General features: G+C 43.0%; 1 protein-coding gene across 1 annotated transcript in view; it reads right to left on the minus strand.

Moving 5' to 3' along the window:
• The window catches only part of RYR3 (ryanodine receptor 3), a 367593-nt gene that overhangs the window by 201300 nt on the left and 140942 nt on the right, over window positions 1–25351 (minus strand). Inside the window, exons 19-27 of the mRNA XM_049611650.1 lie at window positions 24615–24807; window positions 13579–13795; window positions 8301–8405; window positions 6362–6465; window positions 6012–6095; window positions 4155–4314; window positions 2642–2789; window positions 1566–1771; window positions 815–989 (exon numbers count right to left, since the gene is read on the minus strand). Of these exons, the coding sequence (XP_049467607.1) occupies window positions 815–989; window positions 1566–1771; window positions 2642–2789; window positions 4155–4314; window positions 6012–6095; window positions 6362–6465; window positions 8301–8405; window positions 13579–13795; window positions 24615–24807 (1392 nt within the window). The remainder of the gene's footprint in view (window positions 1–814; window positions 990–1565; window positions 1772–2641; window positions 2790–4154; window positions 4315–6011; window positions 6096–6361; window positions 6466–8300; window positions 8406–13578; window positions 13796–24614; window positions 24808–25351) is intronic.

The following is a 25351-nucleotide window of genomic DNA, read 5'->3' on the forward strand; positions in this document are numbered from 1 at the left end:
GCACTAAGTCACTGCTGGAGAGTTTTATATCCAGGAAGGATGTTGGAACTTCTTACCGTCTATTTGTCTGGTATAGACGAAGGCAGCGAAGCCCAGAGACGTCAAGCCGAGACTCTCTGGGAGCCACAGCTTGTTAGGAGCGAGTCAGCTGACTCAGAGTCCAGTGCTCCTTCTCCTATATGCAGCCAACGTTTGCATATAACGTAGTGAAACAGACAGGAAGTAAGCGCCAATTGCTCCTTCATGTAGCTGGAAGCGCCGTTCTGACTGACGTCTATTCAGGGCCTTTAATAAGTGCAACTGTGCTTGGGTTTCAGAGCATGTTTGAATTTCAAAATAAATTATATTTCATTCCAGGGAACAGCTACGCCCAACTTTTGTGTTTCAATGGTTCTCATCAAAGCATCAAGTTCAATTACACAAACATGCAGACTGACATTTCAAATCAGAATGAAAGGACAATTCTTTAATTCACTGTGTTTTCTATTCTGCCAGGGACATGAGTCCACACGCAATTAGCATTTCGTTTGTAATGCTGGGAAACTTTAACATGCCATGCCGCAGGACAGGGAATCACAGGAGAGCTTCTTAGTTAATCTGGAAGTTCAGAACTGACATTTATACCAACTATTGCCATGCTCTTGACTCTTCAAAAATGACAGTAAATGGGTTAGTCTTCACCACCAGGGTTTTAAATATGTAAAGGATGGCCCACCCTAAATAAGGAGGCAGATGAGCTCACCCAGCTCTCCCTGGATTTTCCCTGAACTCATGGAGCTGGAACGGGGGGGGGGGGGGGGGATGGTAGACTTACCATTCTCAATCTCATAATCAGCGAAGGCAAGTTCAGAGCCTTTGTTGGTAATCAGCAGCTCCCCATTCAGTGTGAAGATCATTGAAGCATCATCAAGGTTAATCATACATCCAACCACATCTCCTGGCTGCCACGTACGTCCAAAATACCCACTGCCTTGATGCCAACGCTGGCCCTAGGAAATAAGACTCCAGAGCTTAGAGAACTGGAGGTCCTAAAAGCTCCCATGCAGCTAAAGAAATGCCTCCATGAGGAATTTCTCCTAACTGGTACCTGGTCTCTACAAAGTACTCACCTCTCTACCAGGGACAACTCACAGGGAGGAATGATCTGTCTTACAAATAAATGAAACTGAGTTACATAGGCTCATCAGAAAAGGTAGCCACAGTCTCCCAACACCCAATCAGCTATGACAGCAAACAGAACTCTCTTGAGGACCAAGTGGTAAGATTTCCTTACATACTAGCTGCAGTGTGTTCTGGGAACCTCCTTCAGAATGGAGGCAATGGGCTCAAGTTCAAGGGCAGGTATGGAAGTTACAGAAAGGACTTGGGTGTATAGTCTTCCCCTATACCAGAGCAAAAAGCAAAGTGACAATCACTAGGTAATGATCACTCAATGACCTAAATTAGCCAGTGACGGTGGTGACTCACTTGGAAGCCAGAGATTCAGACACTCAGAACTTCCAATTGCTATGGAAATGTTTGGAGAAGAAAAACTCTGGGGACATGTGGACACGACCCAGACTTACCCTGCTGCCTTCAAACACAAAGGCTTGATCATCGGCTCCCAGCTCAACATCGGGCCGACAGCCCGGCCTGGCCCAGCCAACGCGCATGTCTCCTCCGGTCACCACCTCAAACTCAAAATACCACTTTCCAGATCTCACTGCATAAGACCGCTCTACCCGGAAAAATCGAATTTTATCTATGCTGACTTTCTCCACAGCTGGGTCAGCTATTGTAAGAAGGAAAGGAGCAGAGGGGACAGGAAGTAAAGAGAGAACACAGGCCTTTAATAATTAGGTAGCATTCCTTACAAGAATTGCACAACAACAAAGACTGACAGACCTCCTGCTACCCAACATGGCATTTTGTTCATAATACAATCATCACCATGATCATCATATCTTAGTCAGAATACAAGGTACATTCACTGAGTGACTACTTTCTGGTAGATCCTTTAGAAATGATATCCAGCAACAATTCTATGAGGTCAGTTAATACGGTCTTCATTCCACAGATGAAAAACTGAGGCTTAGAAAGGTTTACTTGTTCAAAGTCACAGAGCCAATAAACGGAGGAAAGTAAGGATATGAACCCAGGTCTGTCTTACTCCAAACCCATCCTCTTCATTACTTATAATAGTGACCTAATTTGCCTCTAGTCCCTCATTGGGTTTGGGATGCCAATGACATGTTCATCAGTTGTGGGCTGGTGATTTTAATGAGTTGTAGAAGTCAATTTAGAGATGAGATGACCTGGCCCAAAAGTAAGCTGAGAGTCACATGTTTGGTAAATAAGAGAAATAAAGATTTCTCGGTTTTGTGACTAAATACCCCCAAAAGCTCAGCCATGCTGGAGGATCGCTTATTCCCTCTGGGACTGGGTCACAGAAGTGCTCACCATACAAACTCATCACACAGTTTAAACATGGTTCTTTCTCCTTCCTCCTCCCCTCTCTTGTTAAAATACACCATTCTGTTTAGTGCTCTTTGGTACCAATATCATTTCTAAGAGTACATGTTAGACTTGTTCAAAGTCAGCATATCTGCAGAAGTAACATTTCAGTCGTCTGGGACCAGAATGAACAATCTCAACTCGTTACCTAGTTCTTGGTCTGACGGCTCAATGTTATAGCCATAACCAACAAATGTGCGAACAGCTTCACGAAGGCTGTCCCTATTGGACTTCTTCGTACGCTCATCCAGTAATGCGTACGGCACCAGCCGGGGATTTCTTTTGTTCTTCAAATCCTACATGAAGCCAGACAAAAGAGGTTCTGAGAAAATATATTTCGTCTTTACCAAGAGCTTGTCCACCTTATATGTCTGAGCCACCATCCCGGCTTCCTCATATCCATCCACCAGCCCTTCCCCCAGCACCTTGATATTTAGCAATATACTCATTTACTACTTCTCTTCAGGATTAAATGAATATAAATGGCAAGTTTCTGCTATTAAAAACACATTTTAATAATGCCAGCCTGTGAATAAAGTGAAGTATCCTGAAATTGGTTAGAAACCTCTACTCCCAAGGCAAGGCAGGTGGGGATTCACCTAGTTATTCCCCTGTGGAAGATCATGCCGTGATTCAAACCATTAGAGTCTCCTCACAACAGTCTCTTAACAGAGAAACAAGATAGATAAACACCTATGTTCACAGAGAAGCATCAGAAAAGGTGGCAGTGCCACAGTGGGTCCATTTCATTATAGAAGGCACACATTTGTATTGGAGACCTCCTCAGTTCCTTAGGGAGTACTAAGAACACAATGGCCAATGACTGCAGTGATAAGTCATCATCAACAAATATGCCTGCCATGCTGTTTTGAGTCTCCCTTACCCCATTCTGCCATGGTTTCCATAGTTGTGGTCTTCTTGGCTTCCAGACATGTGCAGAGTTGGAGACTGAGGCATAAATAAACAAGTGTACATACAACTACCCCTGACCTTCCCTGAGGGTACCCTGGATACTTAAGGAAATGAAAGAACACTAAAGGAGAGTTGGTTTGTCTCTAAACTCCATCTAATTCCTTGCCAGGCCCTGGTTCTGGGGCTGTCTCCTGTGCAAGCCAAGGACTCTGCCCACGAATTGTGGGCAGAGGCTAAGGTAAGGGGCATAGGCTTCTTGGCAGGCTGGTTTGCCCCTCTCCTGAGCTGGGCTCCCCTCCTTTTCACTTTCAGTGGTAGATGCCTGGGACTGACCCAGAAACACTTCTGAGCTGTAATGCTGAATTGTGGAAAGCTTACCTTGGCCTTGGAGAGTGGCATAAAAGCTCAGCTCTCCACAATGCCAACAAAAAAGATAGGGAATGAGGCAAGATGCAGCCAGTGGGCTCACACACAGGGAACATGATCGCAAGTGAGCCAGATTAACAAAGGAAAGGTAAGCCGATTCATTTCTACAAAATTGGAATTATGCCTGGAGTTAATGTCAGTGTGACCATTACAAATCCCATCCAGTCCCGTGATTCTATAAATAACGAATGCACTGAGGCATGACGGACAGAGTGCAAGGGCAATTTCCATCTTCCAATCTAATACCCACCAACGCAAAATGGCATTTTGATGGATGATCACATCCCCTAGTTTTTCCAGCAGGCTTACTTAGTACTTCTCACCTGTTGGATGCCATAGGTCCATCCTTGTTTTATTCTGTCTTTGGCCCAAACATTATGTGCATTTTCTGCAAGCTTATCCACCAAAATTTCTTGAGGAGGTAATAGCTTCACATCAGACAAATCCAAAGGGGCTGGCTTGTAGCCATTGGACATCATATAGCTATAAGTAAACAAAACAAAACAAAACAAAACAAAACAAAATATATACTTCTATATACACACACACGTGTGTATATTCCAGATCTTAGACCCATACCAGATTTTAGACCAGCAACACATGGTAAGAATGCTATGAAAATAAGGCTACAGTCTCAGGTTCTACCCTTTGGTAGAATGAATTGTCCAGCTCTATTGCAAGTCCTTAGATGAAGCCCCTAATCCACCACCCTTTTTGCCAATGCACGTCACAGATGACACAAACTGCTGGGCAAAGTGGATCGTCAGTGCAAACCCAGCCTTATTTCTAAGAAAGCTACAAATGAGGGGCTACAAATGCCTGACAAATGAGGGGCACATTGAGTGTGCCGTGGTGTTACCGACAGCTCCTTCAACTCACTTCCAAAACAGAAAGGGTTACAACTAGACTGGCAAGGACAGGACCTTGAGCCAAATGGTTTCTTATAAATTAGTAGAGAATGATCATTCCATCTTAGAAAGCTAAACCTTTACTTTGGGAATTAAACAAAAAATCAGGACATCAGACAATGTGAGAGCTTGAGGTGACCTTCATGGTTTGCTCTTCGGTCCAGGAGCCACAGCCTCAATGGTCTGTAATTTGGTAGATAACGTGAAGATGGGAAAAAGTGGAGTATGAGGCCCGGTAGATGTGTGGCATGAATGGAGAGGACCAGGGTACACGATGGAGTGACTCTCAAGGAGAACAGCTGACCATAGCCACGTAGGAACGGGAGTCTGGAGGCGCTGAAGGCCCCAGGGACACCAAATGCCCAGATCAAAGCCAGAACCTGAATGTGATGACTTACAGACCAGGAACTCCCTCTACACAGGAACTGCTGAGCAGTGTGAGAGCCACGGTCTGCTACAGGCATTAAATACTGCCCCTCATCTACCTTCTTGGGATGCCCGATCTTGGGCAGAGTCAACATGTGCTGGCTGTTGAGCACTGACCCCAGCAGTCTGGTCTGCAAGCTCTGCACCTGGAGTTGCCTCTGAGAGGGAGGCTTGGCAGCTTGGGAGTTTCACAGGGAAGACGGGGAAGAGAAGCATTTGATTAAAGCTGGCATTGCCTTGGCTCCTAAGTAACTGGGACACCTGTGTGTGAATGCACACGCACCCAAGGCTGGTGCACGTGAGGGTAAGCAAGCAGTTGAGCGCAAGAATGTGCCATGAGCACGTATCTGAATGTGTGAGAACATGTGACTCTCCAGGAATGTATGGGTGAGAGAGAGCATAGGACATAGACAGATTTAGGGGCCGAATTAAATCTTGGCAGAGACAACCGTTTCCACAAAGGAATTATCAGGCTGGCCCAATGCCAGAGGAATGAGTCTTTTCTGTGGCTACCAACCATTTTTGAGCTCCTGTGCCAACTGCTATTCTTACAGACCAAAGGCTGGGTAACCTTCTGAGTGTCGCACCTCCCGGCTTAGAAGTAACAATAGTAGCGTAGGTCCCAGGTGAAGGAGCAAAAAGCGGGAAAGCTTGGAAACACTCATATTTCAGCAGACTTCTGTCTGGGTTTACAGTACAGTCGAAGTAACTGGGAGAACCGTGCCCTGCCAGTGCAGGCCTGGATCTGAGGCCATCACCTGCCTTTGCCCACGGGCCTCCCATCCTCCCAGTTAAAAAATTCAGACTGAAGCATGAAAGTTTTCGGTCATTAAAAAAATCACTTACTTTTTGGGCAACTTGACTTTCTTGAGATCCTCCCCAGCAGCTGGATTAACGTGAGCAATGTGGCACCCCAGGGCCAGAAGGGTTCTGTGATGTAGCAGAGGGAGAGGAGAAGGGTCAACTTGCTAAAAGACAGCAAGAACCCTAACCTGCATCTGAGCTGATCAACAACCATGGTGTATGTGTTATTTACTATGCTAAGTCCTTCAGTGGCATGAAGAATCACCATCTCCACTCATTTATCAGAATGCGTCATGTTTTCAAGGCAAGAGACATACCTTTACAGTGTAGTTATAAGGCATTAAATCACCCACTCACTGTTTAGTCCACATTCAATTCGATTCAGCACTCACTTTAAGGTTTCCGTTGACATTTGTAGGTTATAATTCTTCTCAGTTTCAGGCAGCTTTGAAAACTCCACAAGACAGGGGTGTTGTCTTTTATTGTCATCCCGTGTCTAGGTGACAACATAAGAAAAGCATGATTTAAGTTTTGACAACAGGCACTGCCCCGGAAAACAGAAAAGGACACACTTTGAAACATGGCCCAGGCAATCCATATAGGGCAAGACAAACACAGTTATTTGCTGATAGGCAAATAGACCATCTCTCTCTCTAGCAAATGACACACATCGTCCCCAAGTTGCCAGCAGCTTGTGCCCTGTGGATTGTTTCTACTCAAGTGTCTGTGTTCAGAACATACTCTCATAGAGAAACAATTTTACACATGGTAGCCGTGTTCCTGCCTACCCCAAATTCATGGAACCATAATGATGCTGCAGGACAGCATTCTTTATAAGGGACTACACAATCTGTCTAGGAGACACCACTGTCCCAACAGAAATATAAAGTCAGCCACAAATGTGAACCACATTTATAATTTCAAGTTGTCTAGCAGCCACATGAAAAGAGCAAAAATAAACAGGTGAAATTAATCCTAATGATATATTTTAGGAGCACCTACGTGGCTCAATCAGTTAAATATCTGACCCTTGATTTTGGCTCAGGTCATGATCTCATGGGGTTGTGAGTTTGAGCCTGCATTGGGCTCTTGCTGACAGCGCAGAGCCTGCTTGGGATTCTCTCTCTCCTTCTCTCTCTTCCCCTCCCCTGCTAATGTGCACTTTCTCTCTCTCAAAATAAACAAACTTAGAAAAATATTTAACCCACGATAAAAAACATTACCATTTTAGCAAGCCATCAGTATAAGAAATCATTTCTGAGACAGTTTATAGGAGTTTCTCACAGCAAGTCTTCAAAATCCAGTGTATTTTATAACTACAACACATTTCAATTCAGACCAGTCGCATTTCAAGTGCTCAGTAGGCATTTGTGGCTCACGACTATAGTATTGGATAGAACAGATCCAGACATTAACTAATTAAGTCATCCAACAAACATTTGTCAAGTGTCTGCTATGTGGTAGGCACTGAGCTAGACATTAGGAGTTCAGTGGTGAGCCAGGATAGCCCCAGGCCCATGAAGAATACAGTCTAATGGAGTAGAGAATAGTAATAAAATAACCATAATAATAAATGTAATATTGCAGCTATGAGTAGTTCTCTAAAGGAGAGGTCTGTGGTGTTATAAAAGCACACAGCAGAGACGTAGTCATCTAGAAGGAGACTATTTTACGGTAGCTATATCGATACCAGTCAGTGTTAGAGTGCAGGGACCCTTTCAGTAACTAAGCTGGAATGTTCATAATTTGAGGGTGTCAGGGTCATAGGCAGCTTCAGAACTCACCTATCCTTATGCCTTCAGACATGACCTTACACAAATCACCCAACACAAAGTCAGTTTACATCCTCTTTGAAAAATGTTTCCTAGCACAAGAGATTCTGTAACCTGAGTGCCTATTAATCTTAGTGATATGTCTGAAAACAGTACTAAACAAATTCTTATTCAAAACAATGAATCAGCCTCTTTTCGCCCCCCCCACCCCGCCATGAAGAGAGGACAGCTTTTTTTCTGAAGAGGAAAAGGGGATGTGAGGATTCTGAAGGAGGCACCTGACAGTGCCTGATATTCCCCGAATGAAGGAAGCCATTTTCAAGTAAGAAGGGAAGTGAACCCCCAGTTCTGTCTTCTCAGAGCTGGCCTCCCCCACACCTAAGCAGTTATGCGCTTAGATAACTGAGTAAAGCTTGGAGCAAAAGCTACACAGAAGGCGGTAAGAAGGAGCAAGTTTGGGCTCATGCAGTTCCCTTCCTCATTCGAGTCTTTCGAGAACCCTCCCCAGGTGACAAGGCAATCCAATCCTCCTCCCCAGCTTGGCCCCTGGAATGCATACCTTGCCAAAAGTCCAGCCAAGCTCTATTTTATTCATTCCCCAAAGTTCGTGGATGTTTTCAGCCAGCCTGTCTCGGACCTTCTCTAGGTGAGGTGGCAAAACCACCTAAAAGGAAAAGGAACAAGTGTGAAATCAGCAGTATACAAACCGGCTGTACTGAAATCTAACATAAAATCTACGGGGATGAGGTGCCGCAGTTGAATTCCCTACACGTCCCCCAGGAGAGGCTGCTTGCAGAGGCTCCTTCCCAAGAGAGGCTGTAGGATTCCAAACCACTCTGCTTGACCCAGATGCTTCCAGAGATTCCTTCCTCTCTGGGCTTCCTTTGTCCATCCCTTCTCAGTCTTCTTTGGAGATATTTGTGTTGTGTGCTCTTGACATGTGAATGCTTCCCTGGGCCTCACCTCCCCTCTCTCTATGCTCTTTCCTTGGGAGATCACACCCAGCCACAGATGATCACTCTTAAGTGCGTATGTCTCCAGCCATGGTCTCTCCTGAAGTTCAGACTTACAGTTCCAGCTGCCTGCAGGATTTTCCCACTAAGTAAACGCAATATACCATTCAAAACTGAAATCATTTCTTTCCTTCAAAACCTTTTCTCTTTCTGTTTTTCTCTTTTTATTCAGTGGTCCACCATTGCTTCGAGTCTAGAAGTCATCCTAGTGTCTTCCCTCTGGGGTATTACTTGGACCCCCATCCCCATTGGATCAATCACAAAATCAATCATGTTCATTTTTTCAAATGTAGTTTTCACACCCAGCATGGAGTCCAATGTAGGGTGTGAACTCATGACCCTGAAGATCAAGACCTGAGCTGAAATCAAGAGTAGGACGCTTAGCTGACTGAGCCACACAAATGCCTCTGATCGTGTTCATTTTTGAAGCATCTTTTTGAAAGGCTCCCACCTCTAATCACTCAACCTCATTATTTTCTCTTTGGACCATTGCAAGACCCTCACAGTTGATCCCCCCAACTCCTGACCAATCTACCCTCCGCACTGTGACCAGAGTGAAGAGTCTACAACAATAAAATCACATCAAAACACTTCCTGGGTGTCTGCAAGTGTTCCTTGAACTCCTAAGACACAGACTAGATGTGTTAACCAAGCATTGAGTGTCCTCCTTCAGTTTTTCCACCATGTCCTCACAAACACATCCTTGCCAACCTTTGAAATTACTGCAAAAGATCACACTGTTTCACAGTTGTGTCTTTGCAGATGCAGTCTTCACCTTTATCCATTTCCCCAATGATACACATAAAATGTGCGCGCACACACACACACACACCCCTCTACACCACAGAGCAGATGACAAAGACATTCTCCTAGACCAGGCTCCAGATGGGGGTCTCTGAGCCCTTTTTCCAGCTACGCTCTATCCTTGGGCCTTGGTCTCAAGACCCCAGTTGGAGAAAGTATCTTGCTAAATCAGTTTGGTGAGAATCCACCACCCTTGATAATGGAACAGCCCTCCACCTACTTCCTTGTCTGATGGAATTTCCTTCTCCCTCACCATCCTCCAGGTGATATCAGATCACTCTGGCCTGCCTACAGACAGAATCCTGGGAGGTCAGTTTAATAAGAATCCATCCCAACCGCTGATGCTTCTCTTAGTAATTTCTCTTCCATTGGCTTTCACCACCTCCCCATCTTGCTCTCCCCTTGGCTCTAAAGCCCCAGTTGTTCTTGTATTCAGAACCGAGCCCAGATCTACACTGGAGATCCTCTTCCCCTATTTATGTAGCTCCTAACTAAAATCTGTTTTTACTGCTGTAACTGCTGTCCAGCTCTGGTTTTAATCCCCACACCCTCAATATCCATCCTTCTCAATTTAGCTCAAACGTCCCACCTTTGGGAAGTCTTCCCCAGTTACCTTCACGGAGAGTTTCTCTGTATTTTCCTGGCACTTTGCTCATATCTCTCCACAAAGGTCGTACAACTGGGGGCCCAAGTTTTTTCTCCTTTCCTTCCTCCTATGTTTTAAAATTTACTATTACTGCTTCTGCAGCAATAATAGGTCTTATTCCCACGTTTATCCATTGACAACTTTTAAGCAATGGGAGATTTCATATAAAAATTCAGGTATCTAGTTTGCTTGGAAGATCACAAACACTGGACCCACACTTTTGCCTGGTAACCATCAGCTGGAGCTGAGAAGCAGTTTCTGAGGGCTTGTGCACTTGACATACTTCACTTCTGTATCACCTGCCTGGCCCTTGCAATGCCCCCTCTATGACAATGGTTATTAGTATTTCCACTATTTACAAAAATCCTGATTTTTTTTTTTCTTTTGAGGCATGGTAGCTTCTGGATAAAAATTGCTTTTGGTAGGGGTGCCTGGGTGGCTCAGTCGGTTGAGCGTCCGACTTCAGCTCAGGTCACGATCTTGCGGTCTGTGAGTTCGAGCCCCGCGTCAGGCTCTGGTCTGATGGCCCAGAGCCTGGAGCCTGCTTCCGATTCTGTGTCTCCCTCTCTCTCTGCCCCTCCCCCGTTCATGCTCTGTCTCTCTCTGTCTCAAAAATAAATAAATGTTAAAAAAAAAAAATTAAAAAAAAATTGCTTTTGGTAAAAAAAAAAAAAAACGTGTATCAAGTAAGTGATGTATATGAGATCATGGAGGAAAATTACAGTAACATATTTAAACTATTGTGTTATAATCACTATTTGACTTTCAACTAAAGCCATTAAAAAATCAACTTAATGCAATTATAAAAAGGGCAACATTCATAAGTGGCATGATGTTTCAATAAGGAACAAAATGGGGAAAATTATTAGCCAGCAAATTATAACTGTATTTGGGCTTTGTTGGTAAACCCAGAGAATCTGTTTAAACTAGGTTTTCCTTAGGAGATCATGGACTGCAAAGGGATTTCCATGTGGGAGGAACCAATGTGGGAGACAGTGTGGAACAAGGCCTCCACAAGTAACCCCAAATCATAGTTTCAGTGACCTCAATTGGTTACTACCTGGGGCAGAGTAATGCTGGCTTGCTAACTGCCTTAGGGTGTCTGGGGCTGGGCTGCCTGGAGTTGGACTCCTTTTTGCCTGGGTTCAGCCAGGGGCTGGGGTGCTTCAAGCCCTGGGTACTGTTAGTGCCTCAGGACAGGGCTCCAGTCAGCAATATTTGGTCTACAAACTGGTTACCATGCTCCAGGGAAAATGGAGTTGACTATCCATACATATGTTTAACTTCTCCTTTGATAATAATTTCATAGAATAGTAGGTTCTAAAAAATTAGAAGGTCTCCTTCGAGATAATAAATTGTACCTTTCCAAAGAGAACTTCCCTATTATTTGATTTCCTGGGAACAAGTCCCTAGTTCCAAGGTCCATACAAATTCAATTTTGGGTCCTGACATCAAAGGTTTTTCTGGCCTGTTGATTTGTCTGCGATCTGCAATTTTCAAATCTTCAGTTCTGCACGTTTAGACACTCTTTCCACTCTTTGGTCAAGCCCTCCTTCCCACCCTCATCAAAACACCCCCCCCCTTTTTTTGAGGCACGCTTCTTCCAGGAAGCCCTTCCTACCACACATTTCTGATTATTTAGTGAGGGGTGGCACAGACAAGTAGGTACCACGTTCATGCTCTTTCCTCACTTGGGCCCTAGTGGCCTTGCATCCATGCAAAAGCTAGTTTCGTTCTTTGGCCCTCAGGCTTTGTATCTAGATTACATAGGAACCAGAGGATCTGATTTCTAGGATCATCTCTGGCTCACAAACTCCTCCCCAGTTTCCCATCAACCTTCTCAACGCCAACTACTTTCAAGGTGCCGCACCAGGCTCTGTGAAGCAGGCAGAGAAATGCTGCTTTACAGTAATTTTTATGGAAATTCACACATGGGAATTTGCTGGAGTTAAGAAGCAAATTCACCAACATGTGCGCATAGCTGAATGTAATAGGGTCACATAATTATTATGGGAAAATAACATGCTGGAGACCTTCTACAGGTCAAAAGAGCTATATTTCCAAAAACTACTAACCCCTTGTGCCTCAGAGACAAGACCCCATTGCATTTATTTTTCCCTAACAATGAGAATAGCGATTTGAATAGCACCAGTGTGGAGGAAATACTCAAAGCTGTTGTTTATGCCCCGTGTCATAAGTTTGTGAGTGTGTCCCTCTCAAAAGAGGCCCTGGAAAGGCAAAGAAAATGTCCGTTTATCAGCACCTTCCCCTCATATATACCACCTCATTTCTTTCAGTTTTATCTCCAACTCTTCTCCTACACACTCCACCTCCTCCAAGTATCCAGCCACAAGAGAATATTTATCACCACCTCTGTTGTTTTGAAGTTTAAATTCCAGTTAACAGCATAATATTAGTTTCAGGTGTACAATACAATGATTCAACACTTCCACACAACACCTGGTGCTCACCCCAAGTGTAAGCCTTAATCCCCATTACCTATTTAACCCATCCCGCACCCACCTCTCCTCTAGTGACCATCAGTTAGTTCTATGTAGTTAAGAATTTGGTTCTTGGTTTGCCTTTCTCTTTTTCCCCCTTCGCTCATTTGTTTTCTTCATTTCCATGTATGAGTAAGATCATACGGTATTTGTCTTTCTCTGACTATTTACCTTAGCATAATACTCTCTAGCTCCATCCAGCCGTCCAAATGGCAAGATTTCATTATTTTTATGGCTGAGTAATGTCCCATAATTTGGCTCTTATAGACAATGCTGCTATCAACATCAGGGTGCATGTACCCCTTTGAATTAGCATTTTGGCATCCTTTGGGTAAATATCTAGTAGTGCAATTGCTGGGTGGTAGGGTAGCTCTCCACCTGTCCCTACTTTGTGTTTCTACTTCTAGACCCTTACCCTATTCCTGTTACTTCAGCTCTGCATCCCTCCCCATTTAAGCTTAATAAAGGCCCTGGTGGAATTCTAGCCTCACTAACTAGACTTCTAGAAATATTCTAGCCTAACAGGTGTCTCTAGCACTTACTTGTGCATACTATTCGTTTTGCATTTATTACATTCAGGCTTAAAAAATAGCACATTTGCTTTTTACCTCCTTAAGTGGGTTGTGAATTCCCAGAGAATACTGCATATTTGCACCTGTACCTCACAGGGCCTTGCATGTAGCAAGTGATCAACTTGCCTGGGAAATCCTGAAAGAGCTCAACGTATGCATATGGTGGAAACATGAAAAACAACAGTTGTTCACATCACATGATAATAAAACTGAATGCATGACAGGAATGGTTCAGAGGCAACAGAGAGAGAAGGATTTAGCCCTAGGATTTCATCTGCCTGGGTTGCCTGCTCGAACCTACCTGACTGGTGTCTATGGGGCATGGGATGAAAGAGGCTTGAGAGAGGAACTGGGTGGTACCCAACAGATCTCTAACTCCTTCAGCATCGCGTTTATATTCTTTGATGGGCTCCAATCTCATCTTTTCTTTTGGCAGTAAGGCTTCATAGCAAGGGGCATAGCCAGAGGGAGGCAGGAACTTAAATTCTCCATGACGTCCACCCATCAGGAAACGCACTCTGTACCATTTGGAAAGACCAGGAAGAGAGAGGTTAAAAAGAGAAATCCCAGCCTCGATAAGAGAACATTCAAGATGAACTACCTGTCCCCCGCCCCCAGCAATTATTTTGTGGGAAAGTGCCTGAACTCCGATTCAGTGCAACGAACATCCTGAAGTATGCAATAAAGCATTGGGGAAAACTCTCAGTCTATGATCCTCAGGTGACCCATGTCAGCTAAGTTCTTAAAAAACTTAATTCATACATAAATATCACTACACTTTAAAAATTACGTTTTTCCTGGGGTGCCTGAGTGGCTCAGTTGGTTAAGCATCCAACTCTTAATTTCAGCTCAGGTCACAATCTTGCAGTCATGGGTATGAGCCCTACATCAGGCTCCAAACTGAGCTGAGCATGGAGTCTGCTGAAGATTCTCTTTCTCGCTCTCTCTCTGCCCTGTCCCCTGCTCATGTACTCTTTAAGATAAATAATCATGTTTTTCTTTACCCTAGTAGACAAATCATCATTATAAATATTATTACTAGACTATTGAAAAGAGTGGCAGTAATGAGGAGAAGGACATTATTCTCTGACAAGGTCATGTTAAAACTACAGCATGAGGACTTCAAATCTTTTTACTTGAGGGACATTACTCACACATCAATTTTTAAGATGCAGGCAAAAGATGAATACCAGAATATTAAGCACAAATGGTATATATGCCAAGTGATACCCTGCAGAGGCTGCAGTTCCCCTAAACAGCCATACGAGGGCGACTCTGAAGAAGCAACAGCAGGCGGTCATAGCCATAGGCAGCCAAATAGGTATGAAGTGTTTGCGCCCTAGGGTACCAGTGCCTTTCTCAGGGGCACCACCACCCTGCTGGCATCCAGGCCTGACACTCTAGTCCACTCCAGCAGTGCCTACAGGGACCTCCCAGAAGGGGGAGAGACACTTGGGGGCTCACAGTGATGCAGGCACTAAATTTCCAGTATACTGAAGTCTTTCCATGTTAATTCAGCATCTGACTGCATTTTAGCCTTATATATATATAGGTTCGGTTAGGGTTATAGGTACACCCCAAAGCTCTCCCTGCAAGGAGGAGAGGGTGAAAGTGAACTATTTCAAAACGATACTTTATATTCTCCTAGGTTTGTAACAAGAAAGAGAGCTTTAGCAGATCAACTTTAACTTAATGAGAAAATATGACCACAGTTTTAAGTAATTAAAACATGATGGGGCGCCTGGGTGGCTCAGTCGGTTAAGCGGCCGACTTCGGCTCAGGTCATGATCTCGTGGTCTGTGAGTTCGAGCCCTGCGTCAGGCTCTGTGCTGACAGCTCAGAGCCTGGAGACTGTTTCAGATTCTGTGTCGCCCTCTCTCTGACCCTCCCCTGTTCATGCTCTGTCTCTCCCTGTCTCAAAAATAAATAAAAAGTTAAAAAAAAATTAAAAAAAAAAAACATGAAAAGATATGTAGCCCTGCAGGGTCAACACTAATATCACACAGGAAAAATCAGTATAAACACATAGCCTCTGCATGCAACCCTCACACCCTCTTCCCTCCATTTAACAACGAGTGATCGAACCCATGTGACTTGCTGTTCTTTGCACTGGAGACTTGGCAACGAACAAAGACTACAGTGTCCCTGGTGTCACAGAACAGGGATCCAACTAGAAAAACAGTCATAATTACTGATTGGGAGATATCGAGGAAGGAATAAAGAGGGCGATGTGAAATAACTCAGGAAAGAGGGGAGGCTCCTAGACTGGAGTCAAGGAAGGCCTCTCTGAGGAAGAAACATGAGTTAACCCTGTGGACTAAAGAAGAGCTAAGGAGTTTAAAATCTGGAAGAGCATTCTAGGCAGAGGCATGACATGTGCCAAGGTCCTGAGGCAGGAAAGAGCTTGGATGCAGAGCCCAAGGGGCATGAGGTGAGGTGGGAGGGTGCGGTGCTAGATCAGGTAGGGTCTGTGAGTCATGGCAAGAAGATGAGATTGTATTCCAGGCAGGAAACTTCTGAAAGACTTTAAGAAGAAATACAAGACTCTTCTAGCTGCTGTATGTGGACAGGTTAGCAGACCATTTAGCGAGTATTTGGAGGCACCAGACACCCAACTAGTCATGGTGGGAGGTGAGGATAATCGGTTGAGCCAATGTGATGATGGACAAAATGGAAAGCAAAAGCCAGATGCCATCTTTGTTTTGGAATGAGGACAGTTAGGGACTGCTGAGGGAGTGAGGGCATGTTTGCAGGGGGCTGAGATATGTGGCGAAGGGTTATGACCTAGCAAAGCCCTCACAGCAAGACTCTCCACCAGGCCTCAATTTCTTTAACTAGAATGTTCTGGTAGGGCAGCCTTGCAAGAGAGTCTCAGTGTTGGCTGAGTAATCATGACTGTGGAAATAGCCTAATTATGAAACTGGAAAATAAAACTCTTTCCAAGTGGGAGACATTAAAGTTTTTTTTTCCTTCCCAATACAAACAAATTCTTTATCCAAATAGCATTTTAAACAATGCTGTTTTAAAATTAATTATAGAAATCATAGGACATCTCCCACTTTCCCATTTTCAAGTACTAAACAATGATATAGAATTAGAACCACAATTGTCCCTTGTGGATGTTCCTACATTAAACGTTACGTAACGGGGCATGCTATATGTGTATTAAGAATATGAACGATGACATTAAGACAAAATTGAGTCATTAGCCTGAAATGTTACTAATTTAGTGAACCTTCAGGAAATAATGACTAAGCCTTGAAATTATTGGTTGAGAACTTCCCGATTCAACTGAAACACAGCAGATTGTGTTACTGACATATTGAAATTGTGGGATAGAACTAGAGCTTTTTGAGCAAAAAAGAGAGTGTAGGACATTTTTTTTTTTTTTGCCTCCCTCTTCTCCTTGAGCATCCTTCCTGTGAGAAGCTGAATGCCCAGGAGCTTGTACAGCAAGGGTATGAGTATTCTTTGTTACTCACTAGTGAATAGATTCCAAGAACAAGTAAATGATCTCCTATGAGGTCTTCTGGCTGGACTTAATTATTCACGAGCTATCTTGCCAGCTCTGTTTAGTGTTAAAATTTCTCTTACATTTTAAAATCTGCCATCATCTTCTGGATAGAGAGCAAATCAAGAAAGCACAGAGAACATAAGGAAAACCATCATTTCTGGTTTTATATTCCGTTATTAAAAAGAGAATAATTTGGTTATAAATCTTCATCTCATCTCCTCTGATGGCCACAAAAACAGTAAAAGGAAAAATGTACATAACCAGAAATTAGTGTGTACTGTTCACTGAAGCATTTGTCTCCAAACGTCATTTCCACTGTCATCAGTGGGTGGAAGGAGTGGTCCTGGGTTGCTTCCAAAGACCTGCCAGACAGAAGCCCTGCTCTCCAGCAGGGACTGGACAAGACCTGTGCCAGGTACACCCGCGGTCCGTGGCTCCTTCCCTCACTACCCGCAGTGCCTGGGAAGGGTTCCAACAAACGAGCACTAACAGTGGTGGTCCTCCTCATACCTCTCTCCGCGAGATCCAGACTGACCACGTCAAAGGAAATACCCAGAGATAAAATGCAGGGTTGAAGGGGATAATCAAAAGAAATGCCTGCAACCCACTTTAATTATCTGAAGATATTAAAATGGGATTCCCCCTCTTAGAGTTTTAGCAGAGGTCCCAAAGGCAGATAAATCAGAGGATGCCAGTATTTTCACATCCTGAAGTGAGATGCTGGATCCACTACGAAGATCCATCCAAAAAGTTATGAAACAAATGCAGCTGTAGTCTACCAGGTGCCTGCACCCTGATAAGAAAGGTAAAGAATTCATTTGGAGAGAACTGTCAGGGAGAACAGGCAGGGAGTTCTCTCCTATCTGAAGTCAAATGAAGAGTGCTTTAAGAACTATTCAGAAGCTTTCAAGTGCCCCCCTGGAATCTAGTGAGGGACATGTTTGCCCGGTGACAGGCAGAGAGGGAGACAGAGAGTGAGAGAGAGCACGAGCGGGAGAGTGAGCGAGCGAGAGTTGACCTCAAGGGAAAGAGCTCCCTTCTGCTCAGGGCGGGGCCAAGGACTGTGTTCCTGGAAGGCCAGACTCCACAAATGAGTCAGCTGTCAGCCATCTCAAAAGGAAGTATGCCCCGAGAGGCAAATGACTGATCAGAGATCAGAAAGGAGGTGAGCAGGGGAGGTGGGAGGCCCCGTGTGCGGGGAGGGAAACGTATGTAGAATAGGGCTTGGGGTCAGCCAGAAGCAAGCAGCCAGCACAGGTGGTGAAGCCTGTGTAAAAAGAACTGCAGGGAGATGCTTCGAGATGCTCCAGGCTGAGGCTCCAAGGAGACCACAAAGGCCTCAAACATCAACTGCATACAAATCTGAGTTACCTTCTAGCCAAATAGATGGGATTTTCATATGGCCGAGAAGACTGTTCTTATTCTTAAAAGGGGCAATAAAGGTTACAGAACGGGCAGAAGGGCTTATCCAGGGCCAGAAGTCCAGAGCATGGATGTAGAGGGTAGCAAGAAAACAACAGAGTGACAAATAACTAGTCTATTTCTTTTCATAAATCTGGCATCTGGCGCTGAAGGTTTATCATTTAAATCCTTTTTCCAATTAGGATGTAAATCTCTCTTCTCTAGGTGTTATTCTTCCCTGCTTCTTGGGTTCCACTGAATCTCCCAGCCTCAGAAAATGTTAAATTTAAAAATAAAAAGGTAATTTGAGAATTGAGTTCATTCAGATTCATTCTTCTTGATCCTTGGATTTTTCTCTACATTAATGGATTTTCAAATCAACTTAATTAATCAATTTAATCTCTTTGACTAAAGCACCTGTTATCTTCTGGAATTCTTCCTAGAACTCAGGACATTCCATCAGCTCTTAAAGGCGGTTTTCCTCCTAAAGTGATTAGAGTAAGCGGGTCCTTAGATTCTTCTGCCTCCGACATGAGCAAAAGCTTCCATAAGAGTCTCCAGGGAGTACTGAGATTTTTGGGAGATGTGGGGGAATTTTTTATTTACTTGACTGATTTTGAAAACAGAGAAAATTGTATTGAAAAATCCCTGCTAGCATTTTCAATTCAGCCTTTTGAGATTTAGACATTGCGGCTTTCCCATTTGCAGAAGGGACCAGACTACCTATTACAAGTTCCCAGATTCGAAAAATGGATCCACAAATAAAAACAACACAGTAAAAATCAAGACACGGCTTTGTTATGCTCCAGAAGGATGACTAGGTTTCCTTATCCATGGCTTACTAGCAAACGTGTGACGTCACTTGAGTCTCTCTTCCTGAATATCTCATTACTCTCATCTGCTAGTGAAGCTCTCCCAGACAGCGGGGAAGGTGTTCCAAAGAAGAAAAGGATACAGGCTGTGGTTAAGAGGACAAAGAATTAATGAGCTTTGGCTGACCTGAATTCAACTCGTAAGTCGTGATTCATAACCGCATCCTCTCGCTAAGACGGGAAAACAATCTGAGTTATGTATGTTCCCACATTCATCTTTCCTTCTGGCCAGTGTTTGATGAAAGCCCAGGGCAATCATCATGTTCTCCACAGAAGTATATTTATCTCAGTAATAATTTCCACAGCATTGACCACAGCAAGCTGGAAATAGCTAAGCTGTTGGTTACCTGAATTTTAGCCAAGGCTGGTGGATACCAACAGAAAACAAACAGCAACCACAAATACCAACCACCTTTGGATATTGTTGCTTTTATAAATTAGCAAGGGCCGGTAACAGAGCTATGTCAGACCGTTAAAATAGATCTCTGGGAAGTTTAACTATGTCTATAAAACATATTCTACTACAGCGATGAACTCATCCATTTTCTGAGAAACAAAAAGTATCACCCAAATCACGATATCACTATACGTTTCACTATACGTCGTGGCTTCCGCGTCATGTTCTCCACGTGCTTCACGCCATGACGCCATATTGCAGGGAGAGGCTGCCTTTTAATGAGGGCTTGCTGGCATTTAAGTAAGTCAACCTTTTGGGTGGTCTGCAAGGTACACATGCCTCATCCTAAATTCTGTCCTATAACAAACTGTGTTGTCACACTAAGGGCCTACTACATGGATAGTATCCACACACAAACCCCACGGAGAAGAAACCTAAGGAGGCACATTCATAATAGTTAGAAAAGAGAGCACATATTGATTTGTGGATTTTGTTAGTAATTACTCATGCTGCCTTTGACTTCACTGTGGATAAATCTAATTGAAAAAGATTTTTTGCTCTTCAGTGACTGCTTACAGGGACATCTTAATCAGGTATTATTAACAACATAGTTTGTAACTATACAAATAATTATGGGGTCACAAATTCATGACTGTGACCTCAGTAAAGACCAGTGAATAGGAGGAAATGGGGCTGTAAAAGAGAAATCGAATTTAGAAGCCACACCAAAGTTGAAAATAAACATGAGAGACAATTCTGAATGCTTCTATGACAGGAGAAGGACCTCTTTCTAGAATGGCATAATCTTGTACCCTGCTGGAAGAGACACAATACAACCAAGCAAGTATTCTACTTACTATATTGGTAAAATAGTAATTTCAATTGTCATAAATAAACACACACACACACACACACACACACACACATATTTTATAGGAGAAACAAAGTTTTGTTCTTGTAGTTTTTGAATTTACATTGTGGGGAGTAGTATGATCCTTCAACACGTAGCACTGCTTTCAGTGGGTCTCAGCATTTCTGTTCTGCCTTCCTCACCTTGACCACTCACGATGGAACTTGGCACAGGACCGAGGACCAGAGGACTCAGTCGCCTAATCAACTGTGTTATTCAACATATTTAATTTCAGTGAGATACTTTAATTAATTTGGAATTAACATCTTGGTTTCTCTCTCGCTTTCTGCACAGCCGAGTGAAAGTAGTATAGAGAGACTTCTGGGTTTCAGCACCAAATCCTAGTTTACCAGTTGATGTAAGAGTAAGTACTCGTATACTGATCCTCTTTGCTCACAAATAAAAATCAGTCCATTGGCTACTCTTCAACACAAGACCAGCACTGGGAATGACTGAAGACATCATATAAGGGGCTGAATGTACTTCAGTAAAATGTATTTCCCAAATGTGCAGGCAATTCCATCTCTCTTCAGATCATATTATGTTCTGAGAACCAAAGACAGGAATATATCAGAGGTGACATTTTCCTGAGAGAAAGGAGGCCTGAAAGACATCAAGTCCCAGTCATTAGCTTACCACTAATTCAGGTGCTTTAAGCAAGAGGCTTTTATAGCTAAGGTAACAACTTTTCAAATCAACACATCTGGACCCTTCAGTTTCTTAAATTCTCTTACCAGTTTTGTGCCTTATAAATGGGTTAGACAACTCATTTTTCCTATCCTGGAACTTTGCTTCTCTTTTTCCTGGGCACTCAGAAGGCTGCATGCCCTGCTGTCCCAGACAGGAGATGCTAGAACCATCTTCTACATGTGGATACGGTGGAGTCGCCCATTTCTTTACCTGCCAGCTGCATTTCTTTGCCAAGAGATTTCAGTTTAAGTCCTCACCAAAAAATAAATAAATAAATAAATAAATAAATTCACACACTTAAAAATCCTATCTCATTTCTCTGAAGGAGACTGGATGGATGAGTTCATGATTAAAAATCATTAGGCAACATACAAGATTGGATGTACTGATCTCTAAACACAAACTACTTAGATACCATTAAGCCGGCACACTAAAAAAGATCCTTTTCTCCAGAGATCTGACTTCTAGCTAAGCCCTTGTCTCAGATGAGATGCTTGAGAAGTAGGTGTACTTGCCTTGAAAATAAGTAAAACCCAGCGAGTGGGATGTGGTCAAAACCAACAGAGAAGGGAAGGGCAGTGATGCTGGGTGACCAAGGCCATTAGCTACCTAGGCCAGCGTGGTCCTGAGAAGTGACTGCTCAGAGTGATCTTGTTTCTCTGAAGAAGGTACTGAGTCAACAGGTGGATGACCCAAACGCTGTTACATCATATGTAGATTTCTGCTCATTCTCTTTCTTCCTGGGCAATCAAGTGGGGAGGATGTACAGTGGAACATGTGCTGGTTCTCCCCCGACTGCCAGGGGTCTCTGTTCCAATCAGTTCTCTTTGGGCTTACAGTGTCTCTGTCTTTCAATAATGCTCCTGGTTTTCTAAATGCTTCTTATGGATATCAACGAAGAATGGGATGTTATGCCACGCTTAAAACGGGAGAACTGGAATGAAATTCTAATGGGTATGTCCTCAGCAGACAGAAACACAGATAAAGAACTCACAACTCTAGAATACAGTCCCTGGGGCGGACACAAGATTCGTTGGCTTGCAACAGTGCTGAGTAGATTTGCAGCCCTAGTAAGGTTTTACTATCATTGTTCTCCTTTTGTTAAAAGAATCTCAAACAATGGTAATGTTTAATTTAAATTTATTCTATCCATCGACATCAACATGTTTATAAATATGTATATGTACTGAATACTGTATCACTATGTGTGCAAACATACATTAGCTTATGTGTATGTTGCATATCTATATATGTGTATACATACCATGTGTATTTGCATATCTGTGTCAAATTCCCAAGGTTCAATATCATTTCCAAAGGATAATTCTTTATTTCTAAATTATTTAACTGAAACAGAACTGAAATTTCATCCTCTATTAGAAACATATATCAGCATGTCTTGCTTTATCAGTCTACCTGAGGTGCTGAGGACTATCACAGTGCTATCACTTTGGAAACCCATCCCTCAGATGCTCGCAGCTCTGAGATGGCATCTTTGTGGTCCAAGCTCTAAGTGTCTGCTCTCTACAACTCCCCTCCTTTTATGGCCCTTTCCAAGGGCTTCAATGGAAACCAGTTTGATTCTAACTGTGTTGATTCTAGTTTTCCACTCATTCTATTGTAATCTCTTTAATAAGCAGGGATCGAGAATGATTAAGAAAATCTTGGGGAAGAAGAGTCACAATGGGGTCTGTCTTGTCTTGACATTAAAATATATTGTCAGACTAAAATAATTAATACAGCATCCAACTGGTATAAGGAAAGGAGCAGAGCAACAAACACACTAGTTAGCCATAGTATGTAGAAAACAGCTTGTATAGTATAAATCCAATTTAGTGTAAAAATATTCGGATGTATGAATAAAAAGGTAATAGGGTTGTCTCCAGGTTGTGCAATTTTGGGTTCTTGGTTATTTCCTTGATTTACATTATTTTTGTAAAAGGGAGAAACAAAGAAACGACAGGAAAATAAAGCTAAGTGTGAAAATGTAAATCGTAAACTCGGAAAAAAGATTTGAAACGAATAAGGCAGTATTTTAAATAGTCTTAACACACAAAACATTGAAATTCATACCTGATAGGCAAAGAACATAAAAAATATTGGGTTGAAATACTATCTAAGAACCGTAAGCATTAAAAATGCTTAACCACACAAGTAATCAAATAAATAGAAAATTAAAACTTTAAGTTACAATTTTCTCAAATTAGCAAAGATTAAAAATAACCCATAACAGTAAAAGTTAATGAAGACTCAATCAGTTGGGCTTTCCCATATGTTGCTTTAAATGATACTACAAGGCCCAAATCCTTTATCTGAAATCTGGAGTTGTGTTTCAGACTTTAGAATTCTTTAGATTTTAAAGAAAGTATACATATTATGTATTAAATACAACCTCTAGACAGGTGAGGGGCTGTACCCCTTAATCAAACACATTAATATTTCTAGAGTTAAGCTTGTAAATATTCAAAAGAAGAGGAATAAATGAAAGATTAAAAGCAACCTCATTTCTGTTGATGACAGTTTTGACAACAAAATGAGTTTAGGTCAGACTCTGTGGTGAAATGAGTTATGAAAAAATTCATGGGTTTCAGAACTGAGCCACCCAGGCACCCCTACAAATTTAGACTTTAAAAACTTCATAGCTTTTGACCTACTTCTAGGAAGAACTTAACAGATATGCAGACAAAAGAGTTATGCTCAAGGATGTCCATCATAATTTTATTTATAAAGATAAAAATGGAATTAGCACAAAAGTCTAACAATAAAGTAATGGCTATATTATGGGACAACCAAATAAAAGGATATTATATGGCTATAAAAATTGTTTTTGAGGAGGATCCTTAAGGAGTCAGGAAAAGGCTCAATATGTATGGCTGAATGGAAACTAAGGAAGACATAAAACTTCATATTGAGTGTGATGTCAATTAACAAAGCCTCATGGGGTTCCTGGGTGACGCAGTCAGTTGAGCGTCTAGCTCTTGATTTTGGCTCAGGTAACAATCCCAAAGTTGTGGGATTGAGCCCCACGCTGGGCTCCGTGCTGAGCGTGTAGCATGCTTAAGATTCTCTCTCTGCCCCTCTCTCCTGCTCACGTTCTCTCTCAAAAAAAAAAAAAAAAAAAAAAAAAAAAAAAACCTCCCAAAATGTGTAGAATAAAAGACTTGAAACTAATAGCAGAGATTATAGTTACACGTTGGGATTGTGACGTTGTTTTATTTAGAACTGTATCTTATAAATTTTTAATAATGAGGATGTCATTTTTAAAACAATTATTAAAACAAGCATCTACATAAGATTGATGTTATTCATCTTCTTATTTGAAGACATTACAAAACCCTTGGTGGTAGGTAGGTATTCAATGACTATCTACGGAGTCAGTGATTCTGGATTGCTCTCCTGCTTTCACCATCATTTTGGCGGGGGAGGGGGGGTGGGGGGCAGTCTGGCTTATGGTGTGGAAGTGGTAAGGGACACTCCCTTGCTCCCTGGCTCACACGAGTGGTGGGGAGGTGGGCTAACAGCCACTCCCCATGAAATCACAGCCATCACTTACTTGACACCTGCTGAGAAGCTCACCACAGGGAAGAAGAGCCCATCTGTGTTGAAGTTCTCAAACATCCCCTGCACAGGCTGCCCGTTGATGCGGAAAGAGATGCTGGGCACCCCGAGGTCGAGGCAACAGCTTACCACGTCGTCTGATCTCAGGAGGTGCTGGTTGATGGAGGCCACGGCTCTGGGTATGCGGCCTGGTGAGCAAAGAACAAGAAGGCGTTGTGGGACTCTAGAGAAGGCTCTCACAGTGGGAGGTGGGGAGGTATGATGGCACACAGGAGGTCTGGATATGCTCCTGCATTTGCAATTCAACTTGGCTTTCCCAGTGTGAGGGGAGCAGTGAGAAATGATTTCCGGAGCTTGTGAGTGGGCAGCCCAAAACGAGAGGAGTCTCAGAGGAAACTGAAACTGCCAGGAATGAGAACAAACATGAATTCAACCCCCTCAGTGTGTGTTCAGATTCTGGCCCGGTGTCTGAATTCACAAACAGATTGCTTTGCTGGTTGTGGGTCCTGCAGTGTGAGGGCGCGTGTGTGTGTGGGTTTACTCTCAGATGCCCAAAGATCTTGCCCTCTTCCATTTCCTGTAAAAGATATGGCCACTCTGGCACTGGACGCAGGAGCCATCAAAGTGAGTAACAGCAAGGTCATCCAGCCATTAAACTATGCAGCATAGTTTACTTGTTTTAAAGAATTCTATTAGTTCATATAAGCAGTGAAACAGAGGGTCAGTTGTACA

Source organism: Panthera uncia (genome assembly GCF_023721935.1).
Source record: "Panthera uncia isolate 11264 chromosome B3 unlocalized genomic scaffold, Puncia_PCG_1.0 HiC_scaffold_1, whole genome shotgun sequence".
Lineage (NCBI taxonomy): Eukaryota > Metazoa > Chordata > Mammalia > Carnivora > Felidae > Panthera > Panthera uncia.